The sequence below is a fragment of the Stenella coeruleoalba genome, assembly GCF_951394435.1.
Source record: "Stenella coeruleoalba genome assembly, chromosome: 16".
NCBI lineage: Eukaryota > Metazoa > Chordata > Mammalia > Artiodactyla > Delphinidae > Stenella > Stenella coeruleoalba.
The window spans coordinates 34,245,796-34,269,984 of record NC_137162.1 but is presented as its reverse complement, the minus strand read 5'-3'; the positions used below and the strand labels follow the sequence as shown (position 1 = coordinate 34,269,984).

Sequence of the window (24,189 nt, the reverse complement as noted above, 5' to 3'; positions counted from 1 at the left end):
CTCTAACTTCCCCACTTTTAAGGCACTCCTGAGACTGTCAAGGTGGTGCTGGCTCAGCAAGTTCAGGAAATCCAGCTTTTTATGATCAGCAGGTTTCCCTGGTGGTCTTTGTACAGGGCTTTGACAAAGTCAATGAATAAGAATTGTAAAATGCAATAAGTTGTATTGAGGAGGCATAACAAGAACGGTTAGAAAAAAGTAATTATATATAGGTTGTTCTGTCTAGTTATTTAAATTACCTAAATTAAAATCCACACTTGCAGCAATCTACCTTATTTTGGAAAAGTGAAAGAGCAAATCACATGGGCACTACGGTTCCTGCTATGACAGAGTAGGAGTACGTAACACTAAATTAGACAACAGAAATAATATATCAGTTTCACTGAGGTTTCTGAGTGTTACAGACAGGCTGAAAACATGATCTAAATTTTTAGACTTTTTAGAATCCTTATTGTTTTTGTGATTTGTACCCAACTCCTGACTGAGTCTTTAGAGTAGAAATGGGTGGGGTTTTAAGGGAGACACAAAACAAATGTAGCCATCTTTACTACTTTCCTTTCAGTCTCAGGACTCAGTAGAATACCATTTTAAAGCCCAGGAGCCAGGGTAAACCCCCTAGTCTAGAGTTGATTATAGTGTGGCAAGTTAGCTGAAGTCCACCAAGTTTTTCCAGTACAGAGTGAATTACACCCTGCCATTTTGATTCCCTTCAATGGCGACATTTAAACTCCAGAATTACAGCCACCTAAATAGGCCATATTTATGAAAAGCTAAATACATCCTCAAATCGCTAAACAGAAAACCATACATAAGACTCAATTTTCAACTTTTCACCATCGTACACATATTAATCTCAAGTAATACACACTTTCGCTTACCCCAAAATAGTCACCCATCCCACCTAAGTTTATTTTAACCATTTTCTTTCAACTTTGTTAGTGTTCTCCACATCCGTAAGTTAAAAAACTTTCTTAATAGACAGACATCAGATACACCATGACAACCTAACTATAGAACATCAGAATAAAAACCTTAACTTGAGAATCATTCATTTATGACAAAAACACATTTACTTGATTTATCAATATGATGAACCACAATCAATTTTGCAACTCTGACAGCTTTACTTTGATTTTCAGCAAGTTTCTCAAGTATTTCTCCACTCTTGATGAATACTCAATCAAGTCCATGTTAACAAAATTAAGAATGATTAAGAATGATCACTGACAAAACAGTATTCCAAAATCAAAGAGACATTTTGACTTTTATATCATTAATACCACTTCACAGTTAAATGGTCTATTCAAGATGTCTCTACAGGGTGTATGTATATATGTGTACATACATATGTAAAAGGGAGAGATGTGTTTTAATACAAAGAATTACAAGCAGAGACCCTTTTCTCCAGCCTGCCTTCAAATATACTACCCATAGTGAGCCAATATAAATCGCTGAACAGCTAAGACGACCCTTTTGTGAATTCTGTGGAGGAAGAGCAACAGAAGGTCTTACAGGGAACATTATAGCATAAAAAGACACTCTTGTTCACTGCCAGGGCCTGACCTTACATCGATTCTACATCTTCACTTTTAATTGCGTGCCTGCTGCTCATCTTTACTTGAATAGCCCTCCGGCGGCATAACACTCAACCTATTGTGGGCACAGGGATTCAAGAAGTCAAAATATCCCTATCAGTAGTTTAAGATGAAAATAGGCAACAGCAGTTTTGACTTCTTGAGCTTCAAATGATAAAATTCAGAGAGAAGGCAGAAAAATTCTGTAAGTGCCGAAGTGAGAAAGGGGAAAGACCATCCTCTTCTGCTCTCCCTCAATCCTTTTAATGGATGGGGACCTCCATGTAGAATGTTGTGGGAAACACAGTGTCACCACATTTTAGCTGGGGCAAAGCCATGTAGGGAAAGAGAAAGATTGAAAAATAAAATTAAATTAAATTAAAAAAAAAATATATATATATGTAGCCTTAAGTTGATACTGTTTTAAGCATAACAGCTCAGAACAATCTTGTACTCCTTCACATCCTCTACTCCCTCCATCCGCACTCGCGACATATTCTCCTTTGTAAGGTTTCTCACAGGTACACCTCCCTAGATTTGTGCTAAACCCAAGATTACTATCATGCCTTCTCACCAGTCTCCTTGCCCCCAGGCTGCACTGTGGCAGGCACACACACTTCTCCAATCCACCTGCCTTGTCTTTCTAAACATATATTTTTATTGCTCTGATCTTAGTATCAGAGCAATACTCTGATACAGAGTATCAGAGTATACAGAGCAATTGCTCTGATCTTAGTATCACTGCTCTGATCTTAGTTCTTCAGGGAAGAACTTAGTTCTCCATTGTCTGGAGAACCCACATTCCTAAGCCAGACATTCAAGACTGTCACTATCATGATAAGTCTCATCAGTATTAGTCTAATTCTCAGCTCCATTTTGCATCCTTGTTACCTTTATCTCACCTACTTCTAATCTAAGTTCTCTTATAGTGTAGAATATACAAAGACATGTTAAATGCTTTTTAAAACCAAGTGGAATCTACTAAATAAAATATTTGTTTGTTTGTTTGTTTATTTTTAATCCTAAGGAACAACCAATCCATCCTCAATCTCCCAGTAAGATGAAAAATCCCCAGCTCTAGTCAGGAAAGTCTGCTCGATAACCCCACTTATGGCTCATTTTTCTTTCCTTATTTTGGATTCCCATTCTATCCAATCAAATTCTATCTATCCTTCAAAATGTAACTACGGGACACTATCACTTTTTAAATTTTTTAATTTTATTTTTTTCTTTTTTGGCCGCATCGCACAGCTTGCAGGATTTTAGTTACCAGATCAGGGTTTGAACCTGCACCCTCAGCAGTGAAAGTGCAGAGTCTCAGCCGCTGGACCATGGGGAACTGCCTATCACTTTTTTCAAAAAAGCATTCTAGGACAAATTATTCTTGACCCTACTTGGCCATTCATGGCAAATAACACATCACACAATCTAGTTCTTGCTTTCTTATTATGCTCCGTTGCACGTATGTTAGTTTCTAAAGATAGGATTCAGATATTTCACAATACCTAACACCAGTCCAAGAACATAGTATGTACTTGGTAAATACTGAATTCAAACTCCAGTTAACAGCACTGCCACATATACATGAATTTCTAGATTTATAATAAAGAGAAAATACATAAAAGAGTATATAAGAATTTTTCACAGTATAGATGGTTTCTACTGCTTTTTCTATAGAACACAGATCTACAGAACACATCTTTTCTACATAGGTTGTCTTTTTACAATTCTGACTATTGTGCGAAGTCATTAGACTAAATCAATAATACACACAATGCAAATTATGCTAAATACACAGTCTATCTTTCTTTGATGGTTTAGAACAAACGAAGTATCTTAGAGGCATCATGAATATTATGATCATGCTACAGGAGATTAAAAGATTGGGTTTTGAACTTGCTTCTGACATTCCCTAGAAGAAACTTTTTAATATAAATCCCTGATGTCAGCTTACTTGCCTATGGCTTGCTTGCATAAAACTGGAATATAAAATGGGCAATTGCTTAACTTCCTGGATAGGATAAAGTGGCTGCCTTTTTGAATATTTAATTATTGTAACAAAAGCTGAAGCATCCTTTTACCTTGCTTTGTCCTCTTCGTTGAAATCTTCTTCACTGTCTTTCAATGTCCTTTGATGTCTCAGTATTCAATACATTCTCTATTATTTATGTCCCTCTAACAGAATGTGTCACTTCAACTCCCTTGTCTGCTTCAGCCCTCATCCCTCAAGTGTGAAGGAATATATTCACTATCAAGAGATCTTTCTCCCTTTCCTCCTCACTCCAGGTCTTATATTTTTGACATTAAACTATAATTTCCTTTAAGTCTCCTTCTATGTTCCACATTTAACAGAATCTAGCCCTAAATTAGAATTAGAATATCAAATATCCCACTGTATTTTAAAATGAAAATCTTCTGTTATACCTGGATGATTCACCAACTTTAAAACAGCTGTTCAGGAATAACATTTCATATGCTAGATCACACCAAAGTTGATAGGTCAAATGGAGTCATCTACCCTGGCAAAAATGTAGGAAGTAGGCAGTAAGCTCTAAAACGTTAACCGAATAAGTTTGTTACCTTCAGATGAGCTCATGTCTTTGGAATATTGAGGAACTCAAGGTCAAAATGAAAAAAATCAATCTCCCCACCCAGTCCCAAATCTTCTAAGATACTAAACTTATAATGCCTTTGAAAGTAGAGTTTAAAATTTTCCATTCACCAAGTTTTGCTTTGCAGCATCCTGAAACATTAGCACAATTAGTCTGCCTTTATTCTGCTTAAAATCAACTCAAAGTTTAATTTGACAAACATTGCAAAATAATGTTTCATCAGCATTGTAAAATGATTCAAAGTATTTATTGATAGATTGTGTTTTTGCAGCTTAAGAGCCAACTATTTTAAAGCTTTTTCCCCACCCCCAGATACCTTCTGACCTTCGAATGAGCATGATGGCAATAAGGTGCCTGGTGAAGCTTCAACTTAAACTGTCATCTTAAAAAAAAACCAGCCAACTCCCTTCCCAAATGAGCAAACTAACAAAAGTCTTTCTGTTTTAATTGAGGCATATACAGAATATGATGCTGCAAAAGAGTTCAGAACTGGCAAAAGTTTGGTCAATTTTTCTTACCAGGCCTTGATGTCATAACTTCTTAAAGACACTGTATTCCAAAATGCTCTATTGTTAAAATGGCTCTTTACCAATAGAAACTAAGTAATAGACGATAGTTAGGTTTCCACACTAGCCTAGAAGTAGTTAATTGGTTACAAAGCTAAACAAAAAAAAACCCTAAATCATATAGCAACATTGTTTCTATTTGAAAAACTTAAGATCTGTTTCACTTCTCTTGGTGTGTTGCAGGTCCATCATTGAGATCTAGAACAACTGTTCCTCTACCCCCCAAACCCCCAATTTCTACCCTCTCCCCCAGTTCTACTCTCTACTCTCTCCATTAGGTTACAATAGTAGGAAAAGCAACAACAAAGACATGAATGGGAGAGTGGACATGTTCCTCTTGAGGAAAGGAGGTCACATATATCTACAATTTCTGAAAGTCAGTATTTCTAATTGTACCTCCTATACCAGAAATGGAATAACACCCCTCTCTTTAATCAAAACTTTCTAGTCCATTTATTCATTAAAATACATAAGCATCTACTATAGTTGAAGCTTTACTTAATTTACTTTCCACATTAACACATGAGTTCCATATTCCCAATAAAAAAATGCCCATAGTACATTCAACACCTGTGACCGATAAGCCTATAAATTTCTGTCCTACCAGATTAGTTACAAGTCAACCTAGAAATGATGGGTTTTTCCCTAATCTTTGTAATGCTAGTGTTATTATAAGTATATGATTTAATATATGCAAGCCAGTGAAATGAATGCCAAAAAATTATGATGAAAAGCTAATTTGAGGACTTCCCTGGTGGCCAAGAATCCTCCTGCCAATGCAGGGGACGCAGGTTCGAGCCCTGGTCTGGGAAGATCCCACATGCCGCAGAGCAACTAAGCCCATGTGCTACAACTACTAAGCCTGTCCTCTAGAGACCACAAGCCACAACTACTGAGCCCACGTGCCAAAACTACTGAAGCCCATGAGCCTAGAGCCCGTGCTCCACAACAAGAGAAGCCACCGCAATGAGAAGCCCGCGCACTGCAACGAAGAGTAGCCCCCGCTCGCCACAACTAGAGAAGGCCCACTAGCAGCAACGAAACCCAACGCAGCAAAAAAAAAAAAAAAAAAAAAAAAAAGGTAATTTGAATGCTCTAGAAAAAGCTAGATGAAAGAGGAGTTGGGTCCCTTCTATTTGTTTTTATTTTATTTATTTATGTATTTATTTATGTTTTGGCCGCGCCACATGGCATGCGAGATCTTAGTTCCCCCACCAGGGATTGAACCTGTGCCTTGTACATTGGGAGCACAGAGTCTTAACCACTGGACTGCCAGGGAAGTCCTGGGTCCCTTCTCTTTAGAAAGCTCTCAAATTAAAGTTAGGCAAAATTCCTGTGAGTTATGAAGAGGGAGAAAGACAAATTTTATGAGATGCCTAAGTTTTAAAAATCTTTTCAAGATTTACTGGGTGCCATGTAGCAGCATCTGCAATTCTTAACCATTTTCAAGTTATGGATTCCTCAGGAAATTTAATGAAGGTTACAGCCCACTTCTCTCCCTAGAAATACAAATGAATAAACACACAGTTCTGGTGGATATTATACCCTGTCCCCATTTCTCCTTCATGCTCCATGAAAGCTCATCTCCCTGTGGCTCTACGGATCTTAAGCTTCAAAACATTTCATCCTGTTTACACCCATTAAAAAACTAAGCATTTTATTAGTACAGCAGAACTAAATTCCATAAGGTCTAATCTCAACTTTGCTAAGACGTTATTAGCGATATTTCAGACCTTCTAATAACATACACTGACCTCTCAAGTGAGTTTATTCAACTTAAATAATAAAGGATGCCAGGTCTCATTTCTCTTAATTCCTGTGATCCTCCCATATGACTGATTGGTTAGCAATTCCTTACAGTTCTCTGCAATACCTAGCTGTAACCCATAAACAAGATGACTAACAAGCGAACACATACTCTAATTCTCAGGGTACAATAAAAAATTTTTTTAATAAATAAATAAGGCTAGAATCAGAAAAATCTCTTGATTTAGAATGGTAGTTATTTCTTCTCTCAGATTTAGTGTTTTAATAGTAGTCCACAAAGTAATCTATCTTAATAAGGTTTTCCTTCCCACACATTAAGAGTCATATAAAAGCATGGGTGGATAAGAGATGTCAAATCACTTGCTCGAGTATTCCCAACACATAGCTTTCTCTTCTGAAGTTCCTCCAGTCTAAACCCACCTGGGCTTATGAGTCATGAAAATTCTAATCTGCCACTATTAAGCCTGTTCACCTCTAAATCATTTTTCCCAGCTGCCTAAACCAAAACTTGAACAGTCATTCTAAACTCCTCCTTCTCCTTTATTACCCACATCCAAGCAATCACTAGTCCTCCAGTTGGTCCCTTAATTCATTTCTCAAGTCTGTCCCTTCCTCTCAATCAATTTAGGTCCTTATGTGTTAACTGGTTTCCCTGTCTGTGTTTGGTTCCTGACAATCCATATCCCAGAATAATCTTTCCAGAACAAAGATGTGATCACTTCATTCACCAAATTAAAGCCTTACAATGGCTCTCAGCTTAAAAATCCTTCAATGTGGGCTTCCCTGGTGGTGCAGTGGTTAAGAATCTGCCTGCCAATGCAGGGGACATGGGTTTGAGCCCTGGTCCGGGAAGATCCCACATGCCACGGAGCAACTAAGCCCGTGCACTACAACTACTGAGCCTGTGCTCTACAGCCTGCGAGCCACAACTACTGAGCCTGCGTGCCACAACCACTGAACCTGCATGCCACAACTACCGAGCCCACATACCACAACTACTGAAGCCCGCACGCCTAGAGCCCATGCTCCGCAACAAGAGAAGCCGCTGCAGTGAGAGGCCCGTGCACCGCAACGAAGAGTAGCTCCCACTCACCGCAATGAGAAAGCCCGCATGCAGCAACGAAGACCCAACGCAGCCAGAAATAAATTAATAAATTAATTTTTTAAAAAATCCTTCAGTGTCCCTACTGGACAAAGTTGAAGGCACAGAAATGCTGGAATGTCCTTTGTGATGTGGCCCCTACCTACATCTCTAGTCTCATCTCTCACTTGCCTCACCCCTATGCTGAATCTTCTGCTCCCTCAACACACCATGCTGTTTTTTACCTGTGTCCCTGTTTTTCCCTCTGCTTAAAATAAATATTTGCTGCAACCTCTACCCCCATGCCCTGGTCTGTCTATGGAACCCTACCCATTCACTTCTGAATAAAGATTTAAAATGCCCAAAGATGTTCATGACAGCATTATGTTTAACAGTTAAAAACCGAAAAGATAAATCCTCCAAATACAGAAATAATTTGTTAAATTACAGTGGATTCCTGTGATGGACTATTATGCAATAATAAAAAATGTTTAAAAATTAATGATATGAAAAGCTAAAAAATATGGCGATAAAATTGTTTACACAGAATCATCTCAACCATATAAAGTACACTATACATATACATAACAAAAAAGAGAGAACTGGCAGAAAATGCACCAACACATTAAGAGTACTTATCTCTGGGTAACAGAATTACAGGCAATTTTTTTTCCCTCAAGTTTTAGAGAGTGAGTATGCATTACTTTCAAAATCAGAAAAACTTCGAAAGTATTTTAAATTACAAAAGACTTTCCTGGAGACTTCCCAACCCTCCCTCCCCCCACACACAAATTTAATTATTCCTTCCTCTGCAAGTACACATTCTCTTTGTTGTGCATATCACACACAAGTATAAAACTTATCATCCTGTATTTTAATTCATGTTTCTCAGGGAGCTGTCTGAGGACCAGATATGGTTCAGCTTTAATCCCTAGTGCCTGACCTCTGGTAGCAGCCAGGTAAATGTTTATAAAATGAAATTGCTGTTACGTTGCTAGCTACATCTAAATGACCAATATGTGTCTTATCAATCATTTGTAAATGTAAATCATTAACACATTCAACAAACATTTCCCATGTGCCTAAAATATCCCAGGTACTGTCACAACCCCTGAAAACACTACAGTGAAAAAGGTCCTTGCCCTTGTGGAACTTACATTCTAGTGTGGAGAAACAAACAAACCAACCCAGCTCACTTCAGACAGTAAGGAGTGCTATAAAGACAATGGGGGATGAGGGGAATCAGGGAAGATCTGGGGAAAGAGTGCAACATCAAAGACACACTGAAAGATGATAAGTGATAAGAGGCAAGCGGGTATAATAAAACGAGAGAACTGGACATCGCGTCTAAAGACCTACATTTCCACTCCTCCTGTCACCTTACTAGTCAGGTGATATTCTCTGAGTCTCAAGTAGGATGATAAGTCCTAATTCACAAGAACGTGTAAGGATTAAATAAGATAATTTATGTGCAAAGGGTGAGGCCAGTGCTTGACATGCAGAGTCCCATGTATTTGTTAGCTGAATCTATTTGGAGAAGACATCAAAAATAATACAATACCCAAAAGCTGGAGTACATGGATTATGACTGCGAATGACGATGCCAAAAGATACTTAATGTAAATCCTATCCCTTTGATCAGGGAATCCTGTAATAGATATGTGCTTAACAAAAATACCGCTTACGCTATCCTTCTTAACTGTGTATCTGAACTCAGGATTCTACTATTGATTACAACCACTTTAAACAACAATGTGGCAAAAAGTTGACTAGTTTTCCCATAAAATCAAATGCAAACACATTAAAAAAAAATATTCATGCTCCAAAAACTGTCTCTCAGCCTTTCCCCACAAACTTTATTCATAAACCTCACTGGTCTTCACTATTTTTAATCCCCTGCATATCTAGTTTATATTTCTCTAGTCCAAAAGAGGAAAGGAAATTTTCCACGGCAGATTGCAAAAGAGAGGTGCTTCTGGGCACACTCACTTCTTGTCCTTTTTCATTGCTGCCTATCTGAAACCTAAGAACTGGGTCTCCTGGACTTTGAGTAGGGGGTTAGAGTGTCAGATCACTAAAATGTTTCCTCTGAATTATTTAAATCCCTAGCTAGTCCCAAAACTCTACCATATATTTAAGATAGAAAGTCTTTTGCCCTTTACATCTCTGCTTTCCAATCTCACAATCTTCAAACGAATGACTAGCTGAATGGGCCTACTATAACCTACTCTTTGTCAACCTCTTAGACCAAAGAATTGTCACCTTAATATTTCTAAGTATTATTGTAAGAATTATTCTGACCCTCATTCTGATCACTTCCAGTATTAATAACTTGATTTGGGAAGACAGGAATAAAATAGACCACCATGACAGGGTAAGTTAACTCCACAAGAATGAGATGATTAACAGTGAAGAGGTAAAGAAAAATTTAACTCATAGGATACAAGTTAATATTCCCATCTATTGGTTGCCAAAATCTCTAATGTCAAAGCAAGAACCCTGCTTACTTCTTAGCATACCAAAGTACAAACAGATTCACAGCCTAGAAACTATGGGATGTCCATAAAGTCTGAAAAGCCAGATATTTTCTATTTTTACAAATTGAAGATGTCCTTTATAACATTCTGTACATTCACCTATGTTTCCATATTCTGTGAACATCTTGTAAAGAAATGCTATAGTGGAGAATCTGTCTTGAAAATGTTAAATATACTGTATTGTAGAAAGGACAAAACTATAGCAACTTGTATTTAAATGTTTAGTCATTCATGTAATGAGCACCTACTAAGTGCCAAGTGCTCATGAACTTCTAGACACTGGTTCAGTTGGTAGCACTGGCCATTTAATTCGTTGCACTGAATTACTAAAGATAGGGAGTTACATTTTTTTCTCTTGAATTTGATCTTGCCTTTGAAATAAGTTTGAACACTTGAAGAATGAAGATATTTGGCTGTTCAACAGTCTTAACCACACAACAATATCAGTACACAAAGTTTCCTTCCCTCTGTGTACATTTATTCTATGATCACTTCAAATGATACAAAGGCTGTTTGGTACCCATTTCTGTTCCTCTCCTCTGAAGACTGCCAACAAGGATTCATATCATATGGTCATTATTTTTGAGAATTATATAATAGTGCTTCTGGGGAAAGAAAAGTGGTGTTGATTCTAAGATGCTAATTTATTGAATTATTTTAATTCACTAGTACTTTTCCACATCAAGTTAAGTCAAAATATTACAATGGTTTCACATAAGTTTACATGCCTAGCACCTGTAATGAACACTGAAGGATATGAAAACTAAATGTAAAAGAACTGAAGCATAACAGAACCCCCAGAGAACAAGCCACGTACAAGGTATAAGGACCAGTTGTGGAAAATTCCTTGTTAAGGCTGGCTACTACTGCAAGCACAGCAATCTCCCCAGGAAAGCGACTTTGAAGCTGTGGCTATATTATATTCCTCAACTCTCAAGATCCAAACTTGGGCCTCTATACTGAATTCTACCTCTGACAACCATGCTGGCCTCTACAGAGAGTCAGGCATGGTCTTCAGGGAAATGGTGAAAAGGAACTTCAAATCAGAGCCTTTGGAGCTCCAGAATTACCAAAATCTCACATTTGCATTGGCGAGTCAGCCATGGCAGAAGCAGGTAGTTACAAATATACACCATCCTTGTGACTAACTCTATACTCCCTAACTTTCAGAGCACTATGACTGGCTTTCTAGGACAGGCAGTCACCATAACATACAAAGAGCCCTTCATTGCTCTTCCAACCCTGCTGGACACATCTTTCTAGGCCTTCTCCATTTCCAGATGTCATCAACTAGCATTTAATCCTGGACTACTAGCTATCAATAAATATTTCCTCTATTAAACTCAAACTGTGTCTAATTACTGGTGGTTAGGCAGGCATTTAAGAGTCATAACAGTATCTAATTTTTTGAACATTTTGTATACATTCTCAAAGCAAACCCAGAGGATAGGCTCTCTCTCTCTCCATTTTTGCAGACTTCTTGGAAAAAGAAACATGGAATAAATGACTAGACTCCAATCACCAGTGACAGAGCTGAGGCTTCAACCAGTGTCTTCCTCGTTCCAAGCTTCATGGGCTGTCCACTACTCTATACTCCCCTCCATTCCTTTCCTCAGTAAAATCCACATGGCTGCATCAGATTTTTCATATTGTAGTAACGAAGCCATAATCTTTTGAGACTTGCAGATCAAAACACTCCAAAAACCACCTGAGCAATGACACCTTCCAAATGGACGAGCATTACACCTTGTGCAGCCCTTGAAAGAGAGCAAAATAGGCCAACCAGTGGAGAAAGCTATTTAAGCAGAAATTTGTGTCTTAGAGGATATCTAAACACATTACATTTCTGAGAGCATATTTTTATATCAACTTGCTGCAAGGTCATGAAGAGTTTAAAGCTAAGTACTTTTCAACATGCAATTTTAAAGTAAACAGTTTATATTAGATAAATGTTTTCAGTAGCATAGAAAACTTTCTAATATTTCCTAACCAATATCTCTTTTAAATAGAATATAGATAATGTGGCTTTGCTGGCATACATATTAACCACGCTATAATAAGTTCTGAAACAGTTTGTAGAGTTGGGTGGACTTTAAGTGATTTTGCATTGGAGCAGTAGTTAAGAAACCAACTACAGAAGAGTCTCTAGTTTTAAATCTAGGTCATAGTATCCTTATTCAAAAGCAAGCATAAACTAGACAATTTATATTACTTCCTGAAAAGATGGTTCCAAAAGAAGTAGCCTAGGCTGGTTGAAAACACTGATGTTTCTTCAAAATTTATTATGAATAGGCATATTTATTTTTCAAAATAATTTATACTCCCATGAATTCATGTAAGGAATTTCTTTCTGTTATAGATAACCCACCAGCACAATCAACACTAAATTTCATTTAAGCAGACTTATGCCAGAAAATATTAAATCTATACAGTGGCTTTCAATTTGGGGTAGGAAAAGAGGGGTGGGATAAAGGCAGAAATGCAGAGAGAAAGCAGAATATAATTTGAATTTTTTTCCAAAAACACAAATTCAAAACTACATAGATAAGTAAATAAATAAATAGGGGAATATATTGACTACTGTTGAATCTAGTATACGTATGGGCACTATATTTTTCTTCCTCTGTTCCTCTCCATAAAATATATTTTAACAACACAATCTCCAGGGTATATCATAAGGTCAAGTACGGATGCTGCCCAGTCTCCTCCTTCTACACTGCACTGTTAACTGATGTCCACTGGCTCTGGAGGCAGATCTCCTGGGTTCAAATCCCAACTCTGCCAGTTACTGGCTGTGTGATGATGAGGAAATAATGTAAATGCACTAACCCTCAATTTCTTTGTCCGGATAATGAGGGTAATAATAGTCCTGTACCTTAAAGGAGTTCCAATAAGAAACTACATGTAAAGTGCTTAGCAAAGGGCCCAGGTCATAGGTAAATGGTGGATTATCACGTTGTTATAGTAACCAGGGGGTACCTTCAGACAGGAAAAAAAAGACTAAATAACATTACATAGAAGTTTGGGGTCTTTCAGATTGCATGGGATGAAAAAGCAGTAATCCATACTAAGATAAGATCACGCAGAGCCTCTGGCCACCATTAAAATAACAATAATCATAACTCAACATTTATATGGTACTTTACTATGGGCCAAGTACTGTGCTAAGCACTTTACATGCAGTTTCTTATCTGAACTCCTATGAAGCAAGTAATTATTATTATTCCCATTTTACAGATGACAAAATTGAGGGTCAACATATATACATAATTTGCACAAGATTACAAACCCAGGAACTGACAGCGTTGAGATGTGAACCTAGGCAATCTGCCTCCAAAGTCTGCTTCTGATAGAAACTACCCACCTGAACTTGAGCAAGTCATTTCACATATTTGGACTTTGATTTCCTCTTCTGGAAAATGAGCAGAGTGGTGGAATAGGTGCTCTCAAAAGTCCCTTCTAAACTTCTCTGAACAACAACACTATTTAAACCGAAATTCACAACATATAGAAAACACCTCTGTTCTAGTCCTTTTACAAACCTAACTAAGCTTCTCTGTCTTATATAAGTAGAAAATGAAGCATATGTATGATACCCCAGGTGGGGTACCTCACTGATTTAAAAAAAAATTTTTTTTTAATATAAATTTATTTATTTATTTATTTTTGTCTGTCTTGGGTCTTCGTTGCTGCGCGGGCTTTCTCTAGTTGCAGCGAGCGGGGGCTACTCTTCGTTGCGGTGCGCAGGCTTCTCATTACGGTGGCTTCTCTTGCGGAGCACGGCCTCTAGGTGTGCAGGCTTCAGTAGTTGTGGGGCACGGGCTCAGTAGCTGTAGCTCACGGGCTCTAGAGCTCAGGCTCAGTAGTTGTGGTGCACGGGCTTAGCTGCTCCGCAGCATGTGGGATCTTCCCGGACCAGGGCTCGAATCTGTGTCCCCTGCACTGGCAGGCGGATTCTTAACCACTGTGCCACCAGGGAAGCCCCCTCACTGCTTTTGAGTTGGTGGATGGTACATCACTAAGAGCCAGATACAGAATCTCATGAGATAATTCCATAAGTAAGCCCCTTTGAATGGAGCCCAAAGAGAACCTGACATAAATGAAGTCTACCTGACAGCACTAGAGCTACAAGGAAGTTAAGGACACACATCAACAAAACTAGCCAAAGCGCTATTACCCAAGTTATGCCATTTTCTCTCAGGACCTCAGTTTCCTTATTTATAGAAATGAGGTGGCTTTTAGATACAAGTAATCCCTAAGGAAGCAGCCACCCCAACCCAGAGAAACCAATCAACTTTGTTAGAATTAAGGGAAGGGCATAAGAAAGCACGTGCAGTTTGAAAAATCACATTCAAATACAGATATTGCTTTCACAATATAAACCACAGAAGTAAAGCTCCAAATATTCTATTATGTGGGTTGGCAAAAGAGAGTGAAGCAGCACTGCTGGGGGTGGGTAATGGATTTTTTTTTAATATTATGATACATTAGAGTAGATCACTACTACTGTTGAGAGCCCCTTTTAGCTCAAAGAGTCTGAAATAAAAAAATTAAGTCGGTATTCTATGAAATACAGTCCTAGATTTAAAGAAAAAATCTTATTTGTCAAAATAATTTTTTAAAAAGTCATTAGGAGCTACTTATTTTCTCTTTTGTAGAAAAATGATTTAAATAAATATAAAAACATGTAAAATTCTGCACACAAGACTCAAGGTGTTTTTGTTTTTTCAAACTTAATATGCTTATCAACACAAACCAAGTCTGATAATTTTCCAAGCCAAAACACAGCCAGGTTACTCCTACTCTGGTTCTAATATTGCTTCAAAACCCTGAAGCTCCATTTTAAGTAAGAAAAAGAAATGAGACATAAAAGTCCACGTAATTTTTCCTGAGGCCAAATTTATAAAGCTCAATTTTCAATTAAATCTCTCCTTCTACAAATCTTTTGGCCATCTTTCCCTACTCAATAGCACTACCAGGGATGAAAAAACAAGAATCCAAACTCAATCCAGTCCATCTGGCTCTCATTAGCATGGCTGGTAAATGGTTTGCTGAGAAACAACTGGCAATCCCCACATAACTTGTCAATATCAGTTTGGGGGAAATTTTATGGATTTAATCTCTCTCCAGTTCCCATTTCTGGAGATAATCAAAAGCTAGTTGTATTCAGATTCTACTCTTAGAAAAAGATAATTGATGTCTACACTATCAGCTTCCAGGCCCAAAACCTCCCTGTTAGCTTTTAGGTTATCCTCTAAGAATGGATTTGGGTAGAGATCATCAGAATAATAAGAGGGACTATTAGAAAAAGAGGGGCTCTCCTACCAAATGCAACCTCCCTGTCCAGCCCCCCGCCACACACACACACACACACACACACACACACACACACAGAAATTCGAGAAAGCAGAGTCCTCCTTTTCTCTAGGGATCTAATCCCAGCGTGCAGTCTCTTCATTTTATTAAAACAAACTTTAGAATAATGGGGAGAAATATACCTTAATATTAAACTCTTCCATTCCTGAAAGGCCCCTGTAAAAATGTGTTAAGACTGTCTCATTAAAAACTCTCATACACATAATTTACGAGTTTCAGGGACCCCCCCTTGAACTGTTGAGGTTAAAAATCCTTGCTTTAGTTTAGAGAATCATATGCTTCTTAATAACCCTATCTCCTCCTTCATGGATGGGAGCCATGCCAAACATCACATCTGAAATGTAAAGAGCAATAAAATGAAGCCTCCAATTGCACCTGATGCTTTAAACTAACTCTGTCAAATGTCGGTTCTGCCATTTTTCAGCAATGCTCAAAGGATTTCTGTTTCATTTCCTTGGATCCAAAGATCCAAACTGGGTCTTATCCAAAGCCCTCCTCTCTCCTTCCTTCTTTTTTTTAACTGAGCCTCCCAGCGTATGGCCAAATCAATTTGTAAGTGAAGGGTGAATGTTTACCTGAGAACAAAGCCCTCCAGTGAACACTCTCCCTTACCACCCCTTTCCAACTCAAGATGTCCAGGACACTGCCAACCGATGTGGCCATACACTGGATCAGAAAGCAAGAACAGAATAAGGACACTCCATTCAACCTTTTTGTCTGGGGCACTTCCTGGGTTTTTCATTGGCATTTAACACCAAGACACAAGGCTCATTTTTCATTAAAGTTGCAAGACTTTCACTTTGCCCAGTTTCAGATGGTGTAATTGATCTGCATTGTCTTCTTAAATAACCCAATTGAAGGACACTGCAGCTTTAAATATTTCAGCGCTAGCTAGCAAATAGTCTCCATTGCAATATGGCTCTGAAGGTCGCGTCCTATTGTCTCTTTCCTCTGGAAAAAACAATTTCTAAGTCCTCCTTCTAGGTAACATAGGAAGGGTTACCCCTAGAATTCCCACTCTTCCATCCTGGTCCCTGATAGAGTTCCAGTGTTTATTGGAATCTCACACTCATAATTTTCCCGGCAGGGGCAATATGCTGATCGCTATTAATGATGCCAGCACCTTCGCGAGACATAAACACATGTGTTCACATTAGTTTAATTGAGCATATGCAACTGTCTGAAATAGCAACACTCAAGGGCTGTTAACCCCTTTAAGAGTGGGGCCAGAGTTGTTTGGGAGTGGACGGCTTTCAGGAGGCACCCTGAGCCCGGGATTGCATAATGTGAAATGTGTAGCCACTTAAAACGACAGAAATCTCAGCCTACTCATCCTGGGACTATGCCGGCACCCTGCCATACACTTGCAGCTTTTCTTGTCGAAGGTGAAAAGAAGAGGCACAAGCACGATGAAGGAAAAAATAAGCTAAAAGAAAAAGGCTCTTTTCTATCTTGTCAGGGTGCATATATACGACTCCTCCAGCAGTCACAGTTTTCCCCCACCCTTGTCCCCGGTCGTGGAACAGCCCCAGTGAACTGAAGGGTTTGGAAAAGGGCAGGGCAGTTGAACATCGCTGCCTTTTTTAAAGAACAAAAATCAACGGCCTATTAAATGGCAGGGAAGACAAGGCAAAGGGAGCAGAGAAGGAAGGCGTGTGCAGGTGCACTGGAGCATTACCTGAAATGGCAACAGATTGTTACCATTGTCCGTCCGGAAAGCGTTATCCTCCATCCAGGACTTGGAGGTGAGCGGGGCCGCGCGGGGGAACTTGGGCGGCGCGATCACGTTGCTGGAGAAGGGCTTTTTGAGCGGCGAGATAGGGTTGAGCGGTGAAGGTACCCCGACGCCCACGCCCACGCCCACGCCGACCGCCCGGCGAGGGTCCCGGCCCGCCTGCAGGCCGCCCCACGGGTTGGACGGCGCGCTCCAGGCCGCGTTCACGCTCTGGTGCGTGTTCCAGCTGGACGACGCGGACGAGGCGGCGGCCGCGGCGGCCGCGGCGGCAGCGGCAGCCGAGGACGAGGACGGCTTGCTAGTCATGATGGGCTGGTGACCGTACGCCGCGGCAGCGCCCCTCTGCGCATAGGGCGCCTGGCTGGGGCTGGCGGGCGACCGGCGCTGCTGCGAGGGCTGCGCCTGCTGGGGCTGCGCGGGCTGCGCGGGCTGCGGTGCGGGCGGCGGCGGCGGCTGCTGGTGGTGCTGGGTCTGCGCCAGGCTGATCTGCGGGGAGAAGGTGCCTCCGAAGACTGGGTTGACGTGGTGAGGGAAGTTCTGGAAGAGCATGGTCCCGTTGACTGGCGTGATCCCCTGGAAGAAGCTGTCCTCTACCGCGTTCGTGGTGCCCGTGGACCAGGTGCTGCCGAAGGACGGCGACAGCGACGCGCCCGGCGCCGCGGGCTCCTGCGGCGGCGGCGGCTGCTGAGGGGGCTGGTGGAAACCCAAGCCCGGCAGGAGCGGCGATTCCATCTGCATCTTGTCGGGGCCGTTGGGGGCCGGCGGGGCAGCGGCGGGGCTGAGGGCCGGCACTGCGCTGCTGTCCTCCGGCTTGGGGGTCTCTGAGGACAGGGGCGTGGACGGGGCTTCGGCTGTGCCGGGCTCGGGCTGGGGCTGCTGCTGCTGCTGCTGCTGCTGCCGCTGCTGCTGGGTCTGGGGCTGGGTTTTGCTTTTGTCCATCAGTAAATCATCCTGCATGGTTTGCGCAGCTGAAACGGGAAAAAAGAGAGACGCGTTATTGTCAATGTGTTCGTTAATGCCCCTTGCTGAAGCGGGCGGGTGTTTTACTTGCGAAAATCCAGTGCCACCGCTATTAGCCAATTGCAATGCAAATCCATAATCTCCCATTTAGAAGAACAGGTCGGGCTGGGGGAGCGAGGGGGGGTGTGGGGGGGGAGCTCATGCAAGGTCTCTAAAAATACTCTGAGAGCGTCTTCACCCTTTCTGATGTCTAGGTTCCTTTTCTGTATTAGTGAGAGATGTGCTTATAAGACAGAAAGACGGCAATTTCGCCACGTCTCTTTTCCCTTCACCGGAACTCAGAGCGTTCACCCTGCAATGAGAAACCGATTCTGGTTCCTGTTTTTTCCCAAGCACCACCCTCCCCTAGCTATTTGCATACGTCAATAAATACTGCTGCGTCCTTCAGCAAGGTTAAAAAGACACCGCACACGACCCTTTCTAACCCCCGCTCCGGCACTTTAAAGAAACAGAAGTCTTATCCCCCTTGATTAGCAAACTGCCTTCTTGCCTCGATAATTGTTTCATTTAGCAGCAGCGAACCACGAGGGAGGAAATCCTTGGCATTTGTTAGGAGGAGGACTCAGCTGCACAATCATTCTCTGGCCTCCCAGGAGCTGCAGCTACTCCATTTTGTTAGGAGACATTAAAACAAACAACAAAAAAAACACATTGTTTTTAAAGAGGTAAAAATCTACTGAAACATTTTCAAGTGCTTGCTTCTTGTTACTCTAAGGATTAGGGTTTTTCTGCTTATTCTCCAATTTTCTCGTCTCCAATTCTGCCTCACAAGAGATTTTTTGGCATCTCAGTGGTTCAGGTCTCAACAGGAGCCTGAGAATTTCTCCGCAGAGTGAAGAAATGTTCTGGTTGGATTTAAGGTCAGAGAGAGAGAGAGAGAGAGAGAGAGAGAGAGAGAGAGAGAGAGAGAGAGAGAGAAAGAGACGCGGAGGGAGGGAGGAGGGAGGGACGGAGGGAGGGGGCGGGAGACTGTGACTATGCGATGGGGTGGGGGCGGGGCTTTTAAAAAAATCCCTCTGAGATTTAAGTAGAAAGTCAAGATAATTCTGGGGTTGCCAGATTTTTCATTTTTGAATCCTCCTGCTACTGCCTTGGTCACAAGACTTTGGCAAATTTAGAATCCATTCTCTTATCACTAGTATTAGCAGTGAAAGATTATGGTTTGAAGACCCTGAATTACCAAATGCTAGCTAACGTGTTAAAAATAGCATAGTACAAAGTCCCCAATTCTCATACATTGTAATTATAGTGCATTGCCATCACTGCTTCATTTAGCCATATAAGGAGAGTATGGTATTTTCCATTTCGCACAGAAGGGCTATATTCACCTCTGCCATACAGCATGTTTTATCATTCAAGGATGAAAATAGTCATCGCTCAAAACCAGGAGATTTCCATATACGTAGTTATCACTGAGTTAGCTTGTCCCTTAGAGCACATTAATTGTTTTAAATATATGAATATTACAGTGCTAAGACCCTGAAAACAAGTATTTTGAAGTGTTCAAGGAGCATATGACCAAATATACAATTATTTTTAGATGATGATTCAGTATAATTGCAACAAAGTTATTAATATGTTTAATGTAGTTAATTAACTCAGATACTTGGAAAAGCATCTTTCTCAGGACACTTGTAAAGGGCATTCAGATACACACAGAAGTTCTGTCTTTGGACATTCTCACGATAATAAATGTAAGATAAATGTGTTAGAAAATGTCTGTGCTTCCCCTCTCAACTATTAAGCAAAATATGTCAGACTAAGAAATGGGATTAAAAGTAGTTCTACTGTTTTATTAAAGAGTATCTTTAAAATGGTTAATCTTTCATTTCAAAGTTTAATACATAGACAAAATAGTGGGCTCGAGGAAAAGCTTCACAGCCACCTTATTCTCCTTTCTACTCCTCCCTCCCTGACCCCCACCCCCAAAAAACCCAACCCAATATAATACACATCACAAATTGCCAGCTACTGCCAATAAAACCTACTTAAGATTGACTTTGTGTTCCTCAGTTCCCTTCATCTAAAATAATGGCTTTGATCAGTATTGTAAAATATGACAAAGAAGCAAGCAGAGCTTGGATTCACAACAGCACAAAGTTCTATTGCTGCCAAAGGAAATGGACACAGAAAGAGACATTTTCATCCTTGGTTTAAGCAGTGCTGCAGTAAACCATTATAATCTGGGATTTGAGTCTCTTCCAGTGTGCTAGAATTGTCTTTACAACAGCCATATCATCATGGCTGAAATATGCGTTTGATTAGAATTTTAATATCACTCAGCTTTTCCAATGCTTGTATCAATGCTTTCTGTTAATGCCTTCAGTTTAAACTATATATCTGTGGTGGAAAAATTAATGCTGTACTATAGCAAAAAAGCCAAAAAGTAAGCTAGACTCAGAATATTTTAAGGCTATAAGTAATAATAATATATTTATTAAATTAAATTTTTTTTATCATACCAGGAACACCCATTTCTCTTTTCAACATTTCTTAAAGACATGAATTTCACTGCCTGCATAAATTCACTCTGTCAAGGTCAAGACCCATCTTTAATAAATAAGACCCTTTTAAACAAAAGATAAGCAATAGATGAAAATAACATTTACAAAGTTAATATGCAATGTCAGTAACTGCTTGTACAGTCTGTTCCTTTGGGTGGGTTTTTTGTTTGTTGGGTTTTTTTTTTCTTTTTTCTTATTTACAGCAGAGTCCGAGAAATAGATACCTCCTTCCCCTCCCCCCACCCCACACACAATAGATCTTCCTCTACATGCAATCACCCAATCTCAAGTAACAAATTCTTAGCAGCAGTTACCTTTGAGGGTCCAGTTTTTAAGGATCGATAAAATTAAAAAGTGTACAGTATTTATTTTCTTCTTTCAGGTTGATTATGTGACCGCTCTGGCAAGAGCACTTTGACAACTGTAAGAAGAGAGGGCATGCGCACACAGGGAACTGTGGGGGCTGAAGTCCTTAGCTAGGTCCGCTGCCCGACTGGAGAATGTTCCGCTAGGAAAGGAGGAAGTCTCCAAAATACTGATTCCACGGGAAAGAGGTTGTGCCGATTACATTGTATCTTCCTAACCAATCTAAATCACGAGTTGTTAAGATGAACACGGGGGAAAATAAACCGATTTGTCAACTGATTTAGGAGGCCAGGTTAAAAGAGAAACTGGATTCTAGGACTCAAAATAAAGAAACCCAGCAGAGCTACCTTAAATGGTATTAGAATGGTAATGACTGGGTAGCCAGCAATAGGAACCCTACCACAGCAAAAGAGATGGGGTGGGGAGGAATAAGGAAGGGAGGAGGCAGACTACTAGGGAAAGATACTTAAAATCTGACCATACTTAAAAGACACATGCTTAATATTATAAAATGAAAAGTACCTTAATATTAAATATGATATAAACCTTGGAGGTCAGGTTAAAAATAGGTTTCAGTCACAAATTTTTGACATCTTATCTATCCACCAAGATTTCTTTGTATTTGAAATGAAGGCACAAATCACTTACTTCAAGATTCTACTTCATGTGCTCGAAATCAACTCACCTCCTTATTTTACTTGTCAAAATGAAAGTTTACCTTGCATTATTCATACAATGATCAAATAAAATTCAACTCTTTTAAGCTAAAATAGTGTTTGGTTAAACATTAAAAAAATATTTGACATGTTTAGAGTTTCACTGTATAGGGCAGTGATTTCTTTATTCAAGACAGAAAGTAGATACAGTTTCTATCTAAAATTTTTTTTTCCGGTGTACATTTTTCCTATCTTAACCTCGTAACTCCAAGGCTGGAATCTCATAACATCTTATCAACTGGTATTATCTATAGCTTCTGAGAGCAATAGTTCAATTACCAGTATGCTCACATAGGCAGAAGATATTATTTCTTGTGGGATTTGGTTCAGTGCCATTCACCCAAGAGGTTCAGAGTAAATGTCAGTTGATGATTATGCTGATTGGACTTAGAACTAAAAATGTTAAGCACCATTTAAAACCGTCTTATTTCTCTATTTCCCCTCTTCACCAATTACAACTGAAGTAGTATGACCAGAGACTACCAATTTGCAGCAGTTAGTAGTCTTTGTTTCTAGTTATTTCTAAGGAAAAAACCAAAACTAACAATTTAAGAGGAAAAAATCATTTTGAATGAATCTGCCAAAAGCTCTTTGTAAAAGAACTAAATAAATTATCTTCTTATTCCTACCGTGAACTCAGCGTATATTCCCCTTTTTTCTTTTCTTCTTCTACCTTCCTAAAGAAAGCTTTACCTCTGCCAACGTGCTATACTAACCATATTCCTTACAGAGTCTGTAAAGATCAACTCATGGCTAATCTTATTCCTGAATACTTCCCTAACCTACCAAACTTCTACATTTTCAAGTACTTCAATTAAGTTTAAAAAAAAAAGTTCCCTCATAAAACTCTTATAAAGACTTGTTTTAAGAAATAGATTTTTTTTAATTATTTGAAATTAATATGTCAAGACTACTGGTAAAGTAGAAATTCTTAAGTTATGCAGGTGTGCTTGAAAATGGTTTACCTGGGCATTTATCAATCCACTTGACCCCAAGTACAGGTCTACTAATAATTCTCACAATGAAGAAAAATAAACTTTGGCCTCTGACCCTTTGATAAATGACAATAAATAATTAGCACAGCCCATACTTAACATAATTTTATTGTATTTGAAAATGAACTATCTCTGTTCTTCCGTTCCTAAAATGAGCACTCAAATTTAAAAGAAAATGACTCATACATATATACCAAGGTGTAAGTAAATACCAAGCAAACAATAAATTATAGGAGCACCCCTAACAAAGACAAAGAACTTCTCTACTGAAATCTTGTTTTTTATTTAACCAAAAAGGAAGCATTTTCTGAAATTTTATCTTTAGGTCACAAAGCTTAACAATAGGCCCCTTTTGAATAGTCATGGAAGGCTGTAAAAATAGATATTGCACTTGCAAAGTTAATTCATTGAGATATACATGGGTCAAATACATTTTTCTAGGCTTCCTTCTTTCCTTTCTTTCCCTACTTACATCTCCAGCACAATGCTTATGAGTCCCAGGTAGTTGGTGGTTGCTTCCTGTACCCTTGCTGATAAGTGAATAAATGGATAAATGAATGGATGGATGAAGCATAGTTTTTGACTATCTAAAACAGCCAAGGTTTGGGACTTCCCTGGCAGTCCAATGGTTGGGACTCAGTGCTTCCACTGCAGGGGCGAGGGTTCGATCCCTGGTCAGGGAACTAAGATCCCACATGCTGCGCAGAGCGGCCAAAATAAATAAATAAAGTTCATGTAAAAAATAAAAATAAATAAAACAGCCAAGGTTTGAGTATTAAATTATCCTCCATTTACAAGAGCAATTACTTTTTCATCAGCTGCCAGAATCAGAAGTGTTATAAAATAGAGCACAATTTTGGCCCTTTGTGATGCTCAGCAGTATGCAGATCACGGGATTATTATCATGAAATAACATTCATTAAGCACTAAGTGAACAAGGAACTTTGTTCCCATCTAAGAGTTTACAATCTAATAAAGACACACACCCTACCCCTCCACAAAAACTGCTTCATTAAGTTCACAATAGCCATTCAGAGCTAAGTCTAAAGGATGTTTTGTTAGTCTTATCTTGATTGACCCTGCAGCAACATTGACATAACTGACCACACTTTCTAGATATACCTTCTTCCCTCGGCTTCCTTCATGTTGTCCTTTCTTGGTTTTCTTACATTTGGGGTTTTACTCGCTTGCCCACATGTGCACACACACGCTCTCTCTCTGTCTTCTTTGCTAACTGACTTTAAATATTGAGTTCCTCAGCACTCTGTCCTAGGCCCTCTTCTCATCTCACTTCATTTGAATGGCTTTCCCAACTAAAAGGAAAGGACCAGGCCTATCTT

At 39.6% G+C, this 24,189-nt stretch overlaps 1 protein-coding gene across 4 annotated transcripts in view; it reads right to left on the bottom strand.

The window, feature by feature from the left end:
* The window catches only part of CPEB3 (cytoplasmic polyadenylation element binding protein 3), a gene marked incomplete at its 5' end in the record, with an annotated part of 146,947 nt that extends 128,364 nt beyond the window's left edge, over positions 1-18,583 (bottom strand). For 2 of the 4 annotated variants that reach the window (XM_079899269.1, XM_079899271.1), the window contains 2 exons: positions 17,192-18,216; positions 18,447-18,583. In XM_079899269.1, coding sequence (XP_079755395.1) covers positions 17,192-18,205 — 1,014 coding nt within the window. Of the gene's footprint in view, positions 1-17,191; positions 18,356-18,446 lie in introns of those variants that run through there. The other 2 variants (XM_079899268.1, XM_079899270.1) reach the window with 1 other exon arrangement.
* Between the last annotated feature and the right edge of the window lie 5,606 nt (positions 18,584-24,189).